Below are 14,120 nucleotides of genomic sequence, written 5' to 3'. Positions count from 1 at the left end.
TCTGCGGGGAGCCTGCTTCTCCCTCTCCCTCTGCCCCTCCCCTTGCGCATGCTCTCTCCCTCTTACTCCTCTTTGTAAATCTTTGTCTCAAATGAATAAATAAAATCTTAAAAAAATCCGTCCCTCTCCACACACACCTTTGTTCTTCCAGCAGGGCTGGGCCGCCGTCGGAGCACGGAAGGGCGTAACCCGCCTCCTCTGAGCCTCAGCCTCCCCTCCCAGAAAAGGACAGGCCTGGTGGGAAGCTCGTGGCCTTGCTGGGCCCTCAGGCCCTCATCAGGCGTCCAGCTCGGGGAGCACGTGAGAGCTCCGTTCCCCCCGCTCTCCCCTGAGGCTCCCAGTGTGGCTTGCCCTCCGCCTCCTCCTCATAGCCCTCCGGGATTTCTCACTCTGTGACGCGCACTGAGGTGGGCTCTGTGCAAGGGAGCCCGTGCGGGAGTCACTGAGGGGGGTTGTGGGGGGAGTGGCCCGTCCTCCAGAGCTCTCGATGGAGTCTCGGTGACACTGGGCAGTGACGGCTGCGTGCCACCGGCTTGGCTGAAGGTGGTGCCGGCTCGGGGAGCGCACAGCCCGGAGTGTCTGTGCCTGGGGCAGGGTGCAAGGGAGAGTGGTGTGGAGCTCTCCTGCTGGGCCCAGCACACAGGGTCGGGGGGGAGGTCATACGGTGACCTGATGGCTGCAGGGGACAGTGAACAGTGTCAGGAAGGAATTACACATTTTCCCCAGGCCGCATGCTTGGGAGCACAGCCGGGTGCCGCAGCTGGTCCCGAGGGTCGGGGAGAGCCGCAGGAGGGCTTTGCGAGGAAGCTTCCGGTCGCTCATGAGGATGGGTCAGCTCGGGTGGCCTTGGGCCAACCTGGGAGCCAGCCCTTGCAGGCGGAGAGGGTCTGCAGGGCCTCGGGGTGTGGGCTCTGCCGCCTTGAATGGGCCCAGCCCTCTGAGCCTCAGTCTCCCCAGCTGGACGGTAGGTCAGGGAACGCTGCCTCCCGGGAGGGTGAGAGGTTGGGGGTGCGGCTTTTGGGGCAGCAGCCCAGCCCGGGGAGTGTGTACGCGCTGTCGCTCCGTCTTGGGGGGCTGCAGACAACAGCCAAAGTAGACAGGCTGGTACGCTTGGATACGTTTTATCGTGACGTGTTTTACTACCTAGGGAGCACCGACCCCGCGTCCTCCCTGCCCCACTCCGTGGCGGCTCCAGAGTCCGTCCCCGGCACTGCGGACACCGGGCTGGGTCATTCTGGGGGGGTGTCCCGAGTACACTGGGGGCTGAGTGGCATCCTGGGCCCCACGCCCTCCATGCCAGGACCCCCCCTAGCGTGACAACCACGGACATCGCCAGGCGGGGCAGGACTGCCCTGGGTGAGAGCCCCCTTTATGTCACTCCCCTCCCCGGTCACTGTCCTGCCTCTGCCGGGTCCCCTCTGGTCCTTCACAGGAGACACTGGCCGATCCGTTTAACCTGCTGGCGTCTTTTACAGGATGCTCTGCTTTTCCGGGTGCTGGGATCTGTTGTTACTCAGCAGACGGACCCTCCGTAGGACTTTGTCCCCGCGGCAGGGCCCGGCCAGCAGGAGGGGGTCGCAGTTCGCAATGAGCTAGTGAGGGAGGACGGGAACGAACAGAATATTCTTTGGGAAGCTGGTTATTAGGGAAAATTTCTAATTCCTTCCTGACACCGTTCACTGTTCCCGGGGGCTCAGAGTGAAAATGCAAACCCATGGGAGGGGAAGACCATGGAGAGGAAGAGAACAGCTCTGCGAGTCCCAAAGCCTTGGTCCGAGACCTGCCCTCCCTTCCGAAGCTCTCGGCTGTTGCCAGAGTCCCGCCGCTGCGAGGCCCCACATGGCTGCCCGGCGCCGCGGCGGCCGTTCTCCTAGGGCTGCGGGCTCAGAGCCGGGATGGGTTTCCCTGGTGCGCTGGGCACGGGGGTCTGGGGGGCCGCATTTCCCCACGGCGTGTCCTGTCCTCGACAGAGACGTGGATCGGGGACGTCCCACAAGCAGGACACTGTTTTCTTGCCACCTCCACGCACCGTCCGGGTGTGTGCCCTGCCCTGGGCATCTGGGCACTTCCAGGTGTCCCTGCTCCGCAGCCCCTGTCTTGGTGGAGGGCCCAGTGTGCGCCTGACCGGGCCTCGGGCTTCGTGTCCTCCCCAGTCCTCCCCTCTTGAGCCGGGGATCTCCTCGTCCTGGTTGTCATCCTCCGGGGTCTTTCCCAAACCCATGCCCACCTCTCCATCCCAGTGTCCCCGGCCCAGCTCCACCCGACCTGTGGTTGCTGCTCTGGGATCACATGCCGGGATTGGGTCCGGATGTGGGGAAGCAGCGTGGGCAAGACGGTCCTGGTCTCTGCTCCACTTGGTAAGGAGCAAGGCAAGAAAGCGGTTAGCTTCAGACAGTGACCCGTGTCAGGAATGAAAAAGACAGGTGTGGCAGAGGGTGGGAGGGGACAGCCCCTCTGGGAGGCCGCACTCAAGCCTGAGATCTGTGTGACGGAGGACAGCAGCCAGCTGCCCGGAGATGGAGGGATAGGATAGCGCCTTCCGGGCAGAGGGCAGGGTCCACGCAAAGGCCCTGAGGCGGGTGTGCCCGGTGAACGCAGGGATCCCGTGACAGCGCCTCGCACGTCCAAGTTCTGTGTCCGCCGCTGTTTCCCACACGTTCGCCCACACTCCTCGGGCAGAATCCACTCAAGAAACGCGTTTCTCCTAAGTTTGAAAACACCTGGCCGCGGAGGTCTAAATTCACCTTTAACCTGGGGGAAAAGACTGCAGGAGGAAAATTTCCAGCTGTACGGAGAAGTGGAAAGAACGGCGGGGGGGGGGGGGGCACCCTGAAAACCGCTCGGAGCCTAGTGTTGGCATTTTGCTGTGTTTACGTGATGCATCCCCCCCGACCTCCCTCCATGCACCCGGACCCCCACACCCCCTCCTGCTCTGGGGATTCGGTGCCCCTGGGGGACGTGTGTTCATGGGGAAGGGCCATCAACATTCGGCAGATGAAAGTCACCCGAGCGTGAAACCAGGGAGAGGCCGCCTGAAGAGCAGGACCTCCCAAATGCCGCCTTCCCCCGGCACTCGTCCCTCGGCCCACTCTGCTGGGGTTCGTGCCAACGGCTGGCCAGTCGGTTCTCCTGGACTTTCTAGAAGGTCGTCCTTCTTTCAGATCTCCGTTCCGTGTCTCTTTCCTTGTCCTACCATGCTGGCCGGCATCCCCACGGCCGTGGCAGCTCCTGGCCGCACCCCTCCCCTTGCGTGTTTGCCGTGGGTTTTCGCTTTATTCTGTGTTTCCAAGTGAAGCAGCTCTTCAGCCCCATCTGCCCGTGTCCGTGTTCCTCTAGTTTCTAATAGTTTTCGTACGTGAAACTCAGGTTGCATTTTGCCGAGTGGCTGTCTGGATTCTGAGATGGGATCATAGGGCTTTTCACTTTCCACCCGGGTGAGGGTCTTCAAACCCCCGTTTCGCTGCCTGTAGGATGACGGCCACAGAGTAAGATCGTGACCCCAGGTGGCGTCTGGCGCCTCTGGCCTCCGTGCGGGGGACGGCGTGACCTGGGCCGCTTGTCCGTTCACTCGCAGCACTGCCCCACAGAGCCGTGGGGTCCGGAGAACGTTCCGGTTGGCGCGCGTCGTTGGGCAGTGGCTTTGCAACTGAGGGGACTCGTTTCTGAGGTGCGTTCACATAACCGTAAAACTCGCTGTCCCGGGGCGCCCGGGGGGCTGTCGCTTGAGCATCCGACTCCTGATTTGGCTCAGGTCAAGATCTCAGGGACGTGAGATCGAGCCCCGCGTGGGGCTCCACACTCAGCGGGGGTCCCCTTGAGGGTCTCTCTTGCTCTGCCCCTCCCCCAGCTCGTGCGCACGCTTGTTCTCTTTTTCTCCAAAATAAATAAATTCACCCTCTTAAAGGACACAGTCCCGTGGGGGCTGCTGCATTCGCTGTGTTGTGCCGTCGCTACCGGCTCGTTCCAGAGCATTCCGTCGCCCCAAGAGGAGCCCGTCCCCATCAGCCGTCCTTGTCCCCCAGTCCCGGCCCCCGCGAGCCCCTTCCCGTCCGTGGAGGAGCCTGGTCTGGGCGTGTCACAGGCGTGGACTCACACCTGGTGTGACCGTCTGCATCTGGTTCCCTCCCTGAGCGTCGTGGGCTCGGGTCCGTCCCGGGGCAGCGTGGGGGGGCGCCTCATGATTTGTAAGATGGAATAATCCAGAGTTTGAATATATTTAATGCTTTTTTGAACGTGAGGCATCGAAGTCGGACAGAGGAGTTAAAGTTCTATTCCTGTTTTCCGTCCCCAAAGAAGCCCCTGGCAATAGATTCTCGTACCCCTTCTAGAAACGCTCTCCGCGTCAGTGGGATGGCCGCGTCCGTCAGCCGTGGCCGCACCGCAGACTGCCCAGAGCTCAGTGCTGGAGAAGACGGCTGCAAGTCTGCTTGGGATCGTGCCCCTGGGCCGGCCACGCAGCCGTGGTCAGCAGGCCGCCGGGGACCCAGGAGGGTCCCGCACCCTGGTCCCAGCCCTCAGCTGGGGGCGGCCTGCCTCTCCACGCAGGGTCTCCAGTCTCTGGGCCCTGGGGGCTCAGGGCTCGTAGAGGGCAGAATCCGAGGCCGCCGGCCTTCCCTGCGCCCTGCAGTTCCTTCTGGGGCACAGAGTCTCTCGTGGCTGCAGAGAACCGGCCGTCCTCACCCGGCCCCGGGAGCCTTTCTTCCTGTTCAGAGAGAGGATTTGCAAGCATGACTCGTGAGCGTCCTGGCGGGCTGAGGCTACGCACTGCCCCCCCGGGGTTCCCAGCCTCCCCACACCCTCCCCGCGGGGCCCTGCTCTGGAGGCCTGTGCCACAGGAGGCCCGAGGCAGCCCGATCATTCCAGCTGATCAGGGACGTGTGTCCGGCTGGGCCTCAGCACCACTTCCTGGCTTCTCGGGGCTGTTGGCCCTGCCTGCCTTGTCCTTGTGCTCTCTCGGTGGCTCTGAGTCACGCGGAGCCAGCACCCTTCCTGGGCAGGAGGGGCACAGCGCCTGCACAGAGCCGCCGGATCTCATGCCGGCCCACCTGCTGCCCGTGTCCGGCAGAGACTCTGCACTCAGCTCTGAAGGTGTCTGTCGGGGGTGACTGGACAGACCAGGTCTCCCTTTGGTGGGAGGTACATACCACGGAGGTACTGGGTGCTGCTGTGTGTCTGGGAGACAGAGAAGGCCAAGGAGGTGAGGAGAGTGACCTCAGAGGGGCTGTTTTGGGCGAAGTGGTTGGGGGACAGCGCGGAGGGGGGTAACATTTGAGCCAGGTCTTGGATGAAGCAAGTTAGCAAAGCCTACAAGTGTCTTGGGAGTGGTGTTTGGGGGAGGGGGCAAACTGTGCAAAGGCCCTACGGCAGGACCCAGGCATGTCAGAGGAAGAGTGAGGAGGCCTGTATGGCTGGAGCAGCGTTGGGGAGAGGGAGGAATGGAGGGCAGGGGAGGAGATGGGACAGGTCACGCAGGGCTTGGGGACCCCAGGGAGGACTTGAGGTTTTGCCCCAGGGTGGTGGGAGCCCTAGAGGGCTGTGGGCAGGGGAGGGAGGGACCTGACTCGGGTGCTCACAGGTGCCCTCTTGTGGCCAGTGCAGGGAGGATGGCCTGGGGGCAAGAGCTGGACTGGAGACCAGGGGAGCGGAAAGGTGTCTGTCTGTCCGTCCATCTGTCAGTCAGTCAACAAACATTAGTAGGTGCCTGCTCAGGGCAGGCCAAGCCCTGAGGGAGGAGGCCCCCTGCCCGGGGGTTGGTGTCATTTTTGCCCGGAAGGACAGGACCGGGGCTGCAGGGTAGGGCAGTGATCTGAGGGCGAGGGATGGTGGGCTAGGGAGAGGGGGCCCAGCTCGGGAGCCTTACCCTTGCTCACCCATGGGGGCACGGAAGAGACCAGAGGAAAGCTGCTCAGAGAGGTGGAGGGACTTGTCTGAGGTTACACAGCGGTGGGCCGCAGGAGTTAGCTCAGGGGTTAGGGAGTGGGGGAAGCAGGGGGTCACCCCCTCACCCCGAACTCTCTGGGCCCTGGCTGCCCCCTGCCTTCCACCCAGCGGCTGGGAAGCCATGTCCCGGGGCAGGTCTTGGCTGAGCCTGGCACTCTCTCCCTCCCCAGGCTATTTTTAAAACTTAATTTCCTCAAAACGGGGTGGCTCGTTCGGAAGAGAATGGGTCTTGTCTCGGGCTGGGAGGAGCTCCACGTTGCCTGCCATGCCTGGCCTGGCCGGTGGGAGCACAGGGCTGGGCCACGGGGCCCCCCAGCCCACCCGCCCGGAGCAGCCACCACCCTCTGCAGGTGCACGAAGCCCTCGAGGGCTCGGGGGTGTTGGAACAGCGGGGGTGCTCATGGGCACACGGACCCCCACCCTGACCCTAGGCCGGCGTGGAGCCTCACCACGGCCCCCGCTGGTGTGGGTCCTGGACATCCCAGGTGGGAGGGTGCGTCTCTCCCTTGCCAGAGTGTGGATCGGGCAGGAGTAGTGTGGCTGTCGTGGGGACCCCGGGTATGAAGCAGGTGACCCTGAGGCATCCCCAGGTGAGGCCGACCCGGGCAGGGCTTCATGCCAGACGCTGGGTTGGCGTGGCCTTGGCGTGCAGGGGAGCCGCTAGGCCTCCCCGACAAGCTGGGAGAACTCAGGGGCAGGTGGAGCGGTTTGTGGGGGGGGCCTGGACCGCCCCGGGAAAGAAAGCCCCAGGGTGAAGGACTGGGGGCCGCCAAGGTCATAGGTGGGCACGGTTGGGTGGGCTCCAGGGCCCAGAGCCCCCAGACTGGCCAGGAAGGGGAGGGGACTGCAGGGGCCCCCAAGCCATGTCTAGAATGTTCTGCGTGCTCTACCGCTGGCCTCATTCCTTCTCTCTTCCTCCTCCCGGAACACCCCAGACACGAAACCAACAAATAACAAGTCAGCTTCCCAGCCCCTCCCGCTGCCTGCTTGTCTTTGGCCAAGCCTCAGGATGGGGCCAGGTTCATTCCTGAGTCCAGGGCGCCCAGGCTGGGAAGTCCCACACCCACACTGGCCTTGGGTGGGCGCTTGGGGCCTTGGGCAAGTGACCAGCCTCGGTCTGTCGGCTTCGACCTCTGGCTAGGGTGTCCCCTGGTGGCCCCTGCGACTGTGACCCTGGCATCGGCCAGTCACCCACCCAGCCTGTTCCTCTGACTGGACCATCCCCGGCGTCTGGCTGAGGCCCAGGGCAGTGGCGGTTACGGCTGAAAGAGGACACCCCTCCCCCACCCTGCCTGCCCCAGGCTTACCCCAGGTTCAGGGTCCTCATGGGTTCGTTTTCTCCATAAGTATCATTCATAAACCGTAATTCACACTGTTAAGCTTACAGTTTAGTTTTTAGTGTATTCACAGTGCGGTGCAGCTGACCACACTGATTCTAGAATATTCTCATCCCCCAAAGGAAACCCCGTTCCCATCAGCAGTCACTCCCCATCCCCAGCCTCTGGCCTGACCTGGTGTTAGAAGTGGAGCGGGTCCCTCCTCTGCTGGGCTGAGACCTGCCCTGGGCTGCCTCCCCCAGTGTCCACGCGGGCTCCTCGGGCCTGGTCCCTCCCCACCCGCTCCGCTCCCGGCTCCCACTGGCGGGACGACGCCCCGTCTTGTGTCCAGCCTGGCCCTGGCCTGAGCTGCGGACTTGGGGGTCGGGCTGGTCCCAGAGGTCTCACACAGTTCCACCGCGGGCACCTGACCTCGACGCTCGTCTCACTGCGGCCGCCCTGCCCTGTTCATCGGTCGGTCGGAGCCGTGGGGTTCTCGACTCCCCGGTTTCTTCCCTTTGCCTCCAGTGAGCAGAGCCCATCGGCCCTAGCTTCCCACCTGCCGGAATCCGCCCACTCCTCTCCCTCTCCCGCCTCCACCTGGCCCCGCCCATCGTCTCCCACCCGGACCAGAACCACCAGAACCTTCCCTCCACCCTGGTTTCCGCTTGGGCCTTCACCCTTGCCCCCAGCCCCGCCCCGTCCGTCTTCCCCGCAGCGGCCACCAGGGGCGCCCGCGAGCAGTGGAGTCAGGTCCTTCCCTCCTCTGCCCACAGCCCTCCAGGGCTCCCACCTCCTTGGGGGAAAGGCCCGAATCCTCCCTTGCCGACCTGACCCCTCCTCCCAAGTCATCCTCCTGGCTCTCGCTCCACCGTCCAGGCCCTTCTCCCGCCCCCACCCCGACTGGGAGCCCTTGAGGGTGTCTGTCCCGGTTGCCCCCGCCTTCCTGCCAGCCTGACCCATGGTAGACCCCCAGTGTTACGAGCGTCTGTTCCAGCTGTGACAGATCAGCACAGTTCGGTTTGGAACCACACATGCTGATTAGCACACAATGGAGGTCACAAGCCTAAAATGGTCTCACAGGCTGAAACCCCAGCCCGAGCAGGGCTGGTCCCCCCCCACCTCCGGGTCCCAGGGAGACCCGGCTCCTGCCTCCTCCAGGCCCTCACCCCCCCTCCACATCCTCCCCGCCGACAGCACGGCTTCTGCCCGTCTCTGGGACCCCCACCCTCTGCCTCCCTCGTGAGGACACCAGGCCCCCGGGAACCCAGGGTCACCTCGGGGCCTTAACTTGCCCCCCCACCCCCGCCAAACCCGTTATCTGTGGGGAGCGACCATCCACACTCCTTGAACAGATAGTTCTCAGCAGAAGCCCGCATGCCCAGCGAGGACGCTAAGGCTCGGAGAGGTCAGTGGGTGGCCTCATGGGGAGCCGGGATGGGAGGGAAGGGTCCGGAGAGACAAACCTACCCGCACCCTCACTTCGAACCTCTCCCTGTGGCGAGCAGCTCTCCCCAGGGACTGTGAACAGGAGCTGACCCCATGGGTTGCCTGATTTCCCCGCGGCCTGAATGGGGAGCTCCCACCCGTCGGTGTAGACAGCACCGTGTCCGTTCAGCCAGTCGCTTGCCGCTGGGGACCTGATGTCTTCGGGGTCGGTTGTGGGTCGACAACCTTGCCCACTTCCCACCTTGCGTCCACCCGTCCCTCTGTAGGGGCGCGGGGAGCTGAGTGAGGCTGCGGACACCTGCGTGCAGCAGGGGCAGGGCAGGCCGCCCCTTCTCCAGGCTGAAGCCTCTCCCTTCTCTCCCGCAGGCTTGGCCCAGAAGAAGATGGCCCCGACAGAGGTGAGTGTGCTGTGGCTCTGGGCAGCTCACTGTGCCTCCCTGGGCCCCTCCCTCAGTCCGGCCAGCGCCTTGAGTTTCAGGGAGGGGAGCGGGTGGGACCTGGCTGGGACAGAGGGACAGGAGGGGGGGTGCAGAGAGGTGGAAAGGAAGCGGACAGGTGTGTGCCCTGGGCTGCCCTCATGCTGGGGGTCAGCACTGTCCCTGGTGCTGAAAGGAGCCTGTGGGAGTGTGTCTGTGAGCCCTGCGTTCCCGGAGCCGCCCAGGTGTGGCATCCCAGTGCCTGCGCCGGCTGCCGGGCTCTAGACCTTCATGTCCCCTAAATGGCACCTGCCACATGGGGTCCTTGTGGGGAGGGCTTTCCTGGAGGGAGCAGCTGCAGGGCAGTGGGGAGCCAGCAAGGGGGTACGCCTTCCCATCGCTGAGGAGAGCCCACCCCCTGGTGGCCGGCGTGCGGAACAGCGGCGGCGGAGCTGAGGGGCGAAGGCGGGCGGGGCATCAGTGGGGCGCCCAGACCCTGGCGTGGGGTTGCCGGGCCGCGGGGGTCGGGCGGGTCTGGCGGGTCTGAGCACTGTCAGCTGGAGGCCGGAAGGGCAGCACGGGCCCTGTGGATGGCGGCAGGTGCATGGGGGATGTCAATGCCCCTGCCGGTCCAGCCTCTGGACTGGAGGGACACCAGCTCCCTCTGCTGGCCCGCCTGGGCCTTGAGCCCGGGCCCCTGCCACCCCTCTCCTCTGGGGAGTCGCTCACACACAACCTCGTCGTGCCTGCCATGGCTGTCCCCACAGGAGGCCCAGGCCAGTGGGACCTCTGCCTTCAGTTTGCGGTCATTCCAGCCCAGGGGTCTCCGCTGGGCGACTCCACCCTAGGGGACGCTGTGATGTCTGGGAACATCTGTGGTTGTTGGGACGGGGAAGGCTGCCCTGAGGGGTGGGGGCCGTTGGGAATGACCCGGCCCTGCTTCAGGAGCCCCTGAAGCCAGGCTGCTGCCCCCCATGCATGCGGAAGGGCTGGGATTGTAGTCTTCCTGCTTTTCTCAAGGAGCTGGAAGTCCCCGTCTGGGTGTGGGCCCTTCTGGACGCGCAGGGTTGGGCGGTGTGGCCCCTGCTGGTGACAGCCCGCCCACACAGCCTCTGCGCCGCGTGCCTGGTCAGGGCACTGACTCAGCCCGTCTGGCCAGGATTTCCAGAGCACACTGGCCCAGCGGCGCCTCCTCGCTGATTTTCAGTGCTTCCTGCTTCCTCTTCTCCAGGCCCCACTGATGACTGGACAGCCGGGTCCCGGCCACGGGAAGAAGCTGGGTCATCGGGGTGTGGACGCCTCTGGTGAAACCACCTACAAGAAGGTTCCCCTCTGCCCTCAGCTGGTTGGGGGGGACTCCCAGCCGTCCCGGGGCCCCCACACAGGGTCAGGGATGCTCCGTGCCCGTGTCCGGCTGGAGGCAGATGCTCTCGGGACAGGCCCCTCCACGCAGGCCCCTGGTCCCGGTGAGGTCCTTGCTGCCTGTCTCAGATATCACAGGCTTCGCCGGCAGCCCTGTCTGAGCCCTCGGCCCCCCCTGGGCCTGCCGGCTTGTCTGGGGAAGGGGGAAATGCAGTTCTTCTTCCTTCCCCCGGAAAGCGAGCCTGAGCTGATGGGAAGCCCGTGTGAGGCCAGGCCAGGAAGGGCCCGGGGAGCACTCCTAACGGAGCAGCTGGCCGAGAGGTCATGAGGGCAGCACGAAGTTCGATGGTTTCTAGCGTGTTCTCGGTGTGTCCAGCTGTCACCACAGTCAGTCCCAGAAGATTTCCGTGAGCCCAGATTCACCCCGTCGCCAACCTGTCGCTGCCATCCCCTCCTTCTCAAGTCCGGGCAGGCTGCAGCCCAGGCGCCTAGGCCATACTGCCAGCAGCCCCAGATGGCCGGTACCCCCGTCTGCACACCCAGCTGTGGGTGGGGAAACTGAGGCACGGAGCAGCAGTGTTGCTGGCCCAGTGCGAAGATGCTAATTGCCGGGAGAGCGGGTAGAAGGAACCCGGGTTGCAGACGGGAAGTCTGGGTGTCATTGTGTACATTTATGTGCCCCCCCCAAAGAAAACCCTGACGGTAGACCCCAGCTGAGTCGGGACAGTTTTGAGAAGTTGGAACCTTCTAGAACCTTGACGGGAAACAGGCCTTGAGGCCGCATGAGGTGGTATTGGAGTCTCAACCAGGCCACCTCCTTGCTGTGTGGTCGTGTGAGCTCGGGGACAGCCCAGAGGTCTGTGACACGTACTGGGCACGTGCCCCGATCTCCTGCCCTGGGGTCTGTCACCCTGGGGGCGGAGGGTCTTGATGCAGAGGGATTTTTCCTGCAGACCACCTCGTCCACCCTGAAGGGAGCCATCCAGCTGGGCATCGGCTACACCGTGGGCAATCTGAGCTCCAAGCCGGAGCGCGACGTGCTCATGCAGGACTTCTACGTCGTGGAGAGCATCTTCTTCCCCAGGTGGGCCCAGGCCCCGCGCCGAGGAGCGGCCGTCGGTGCTCAGCAGCCTTGCTGCTCTCCACACTCCCTTCTCTGCGGGGAAGAGCTCGGGCCTCTCCTGCCGTCGTCTTGGCTTGGAGGTCGGACCCCGTGTCAGTCATGCTCTTAGCTCTCTGCTCAATCAGAGAGATGCAGCGTAACAGCAATTTTAGGAAAACGGAAAGTTTCTTTTTCTCTCACGTGAAGACCACTGCCGGGCGGTGCAGGGCTGTCAGGCGGCTGCCCGGTGTTGGGGTGCCCTGTGCCCTCTAGGGGCTCTTGCAGCCAGTGTTGCCAGGTGGCTGCCGGGGATCCTGCCATCACACCTGCGCTCCACCCACAGGAGGGAAAGGAGGCTGGGAGCACAGGACCTCTGGGGCAGGAGCTGGAAATGACCCGTGTTGTTTCTGCCCCGCCCGTGCACGGGCTGAGCAGTCAGGAGGGGCTGGGAGTGGACTTCCGTGGGAGGGAGTGGATCCCCGGATGCCGCCCCAGACCGGCCACGCCCTTTGGCCCCAGGGGAGCTCCCTGCGGGTTGCTGGGTTGCACACCTAGGGGAGGCCTCAGGCGCCGCTCTGGGTCTGGGCGGTGGGACAGGTGCCCACAGCATCACTGTCCCTCACCAGCCTCCCTTCTCGCCCCACAGCGAAGGCAGCAACCTCACCCCCGCCCACCACTTCCAGGACTTCAGGTTCAAGACCTACGCCCCCGTCGCCTTCCGCTATTTCCGGGAGCTCTTCGGGATCCGACCTGATGATTACTTGGTGAGAGCCGTGGTCAGCCCGCAACTGCCGTGCCATGAGTTCCGAGAGACACGTGTGTCTGTTACCTCGTGGTTTCCGTGGGTCAGGAATTTGGGTGCAGCTCGGCAGGTCCTTTGCCCAGCGTGGTGGTGAAGGCAGGCTGGGGCCGGAGACTCAGAGGGACCAGCCTGGGGGACGGTCAGCTTCCAGGCCCACGTCTTGGGGGACCCTGACCGGGGCCTGTTCCTCAAAGCATGAGCGACAGGGCTGTCCTGTCGCCTCGGCCCCATCACAGGTCCGGCCTCCCTTTGAGGGGAGGTGGGTCGTGGGACCCGCTCAGCGTGTGCCCCCGGCTCTGGTGTGGTTTCAGTCTCTCAGCTCAAAAAGTAGAAACCCAGGCCCTACCCCTTGATCTCACAGCACACGAATGGGGCTCCGGGAAGTTACAGTGCGTGTGTAGACGCGGATCGGTCTGCACTTCCCTTATTCGGCGACTGTCTTCCAGATGCCTCCGCCCCTGCACGGGAGCAGGGCCTTAGCCACCTGGTCTGCTCCGCCTGGTCCTGCCACCATCCGCCGTCCCTGGGGCCGGGGTCTTGCTGGTTCTCGCCAGCGGTGACTCCTTTCCCTGTGTGCCGGGCCGTCCTCGCTGCGGGCTCCCACTGGGTTCTTGGTCCACAGGAACCTGTGCCGTCAGCCGCGACCCTGTCCTTCCACAGGGGACCAGCCCTCGCTCCAGCCAGGGGTTCTCCAGCTGTCCGGCTGCCCCTTGCCAAGGCCAAGGCCGGTCCTCGGACCACAGCGTCCGTGGCAGGCTCCATGGCTTCCCCTTCCAACCTTTCCTGTGGTCCCGCAACCTTATCGGAGGGAGAACAGTCTGATGGTTCTAGAGTGGAAGTGACCCCGGGGCGACCTAGATTTTGGGTCTCAGGGGTAGAGCGCAGGTCCGCGGCATCAGTCATGCCAGCGACGGGATGGCCCGGGGCCCATTAGCGGCCTGCAGACACCAGCTGGCGGCTGCTGGCCCCAGAGTGGACACACGGAGGCAGCCGAGGTCCTGTCTTGGCCTCGAGTGGGTGCTCGGCAGGTGTCCTCTGTCCTCTTCAAGACCTGCCCTGCTGCTGTGACGGGGTGGCGAGGCCCCCTGGAACCGAGAGGCCCCCCCCCATGGTAGGGCTGGGAGCTTAGATGCAGCTGGATGGGCCCTGCCTGTCGGCTCTGCCCGCTGCGGGTTCCTGTGTCTTCCCGAGGGGCCCCCGGGGGCCAGGGGCACTGCCTTGGCTCCAGAGACTTCTGGGGCCACCGCCGCCGTGGGTCCGGAGTTTCGTGGGGGCGTGCCCACTGTTCCTGTTTGCGAGAGCCCCGTGCTGTCCCTTGTTAGCTTCAGCTGGGGAAGGCAGGAGGGAGCCGGGGGCATGGGTAGTCAGTCAGCCTTGGGCCCCAGGTGCCCCCCAGGCTCTGAGGGAGAAGGGGGCACATCTGGGGTCATCTGCCCGCGACCCCACCCTGGCGGTTGGTGACCTGGCTGAAAGGTCCGTGCCTGTCACCCCGGCAGCCTGGGCCCTGTGAGGCCTCACCCCATGCGCGGACCAGGGACGCTCCCTGAGGGCAGCTGCTCTTAGCCATGTGGTTCTAGAACATTGTCTGCTCCTAGACTTCTGTACAAAGTGCACAATCCCCTTCCACCACTCGTTTCTCTCCGCACTCCCCCCCTCCTGCTAGCTGGGGTCGGCTGCAGTGCCTTTGGGGTAGCCGTGGGCTCCAGAGGCCGTGGACACCAGCCCCCGTGGGG

The 14,120-nt window shown here is 64.6% G+C and overlaps 1 protein-coding gene across 3 annotated transcripts in view; it reads left to right on the top strand.

Moving 5' to 3' along the window:
- Positions 1–14,120, top strand: part of PIP5K1C (phosphatidylinositol-4-phosphate 5-kinase type 1 gamma) — a 49,015-nt gene that overhangs the window by 13,389 nt on the left and 21,506 nt on the right. For all 3 annotated transcript variants that reach the window (XM_045989919.1, XM_045989921.1, XM_045989920.1), the window contains exons 2-5: positions 9,072–9,103; positions 10,353–10,445; positions 11,437–11,567; positions 12,232–12,349. In XM_045989919.1, the coding sequence (XP_045845875.1) occupies positions 9,072–9,103; positions 10,353–10,445; positions 11,437–11,567; positions 12,232–12,349 (374 nt within the window). The remainder of the gene's footprint in view (positions 1–9,071; positions 9,104–10,352; positions 10,446–11,436; positions 11,568–12,231; positions 12,350–14,120) is intronic.

Source organism: Meles meles, chromosome 20 (genome assembly GCF_922984935.1).
Source record: "Meles meles chromosome 20, mMelMel3.1 paternal haplotype, whole genome shotgun sequence".
Taxonomy (NCBI): domain Eukaryota; kingdom Metazoa; phylum Chordata; class Mammalia; order Carnivora; family Mustelidae; genus Meles; species Meles meles.
Note: the sequence above shows the minus strand (reverse complement) of the source record. Positions and strands in the feature narration are given on the sequence as shown.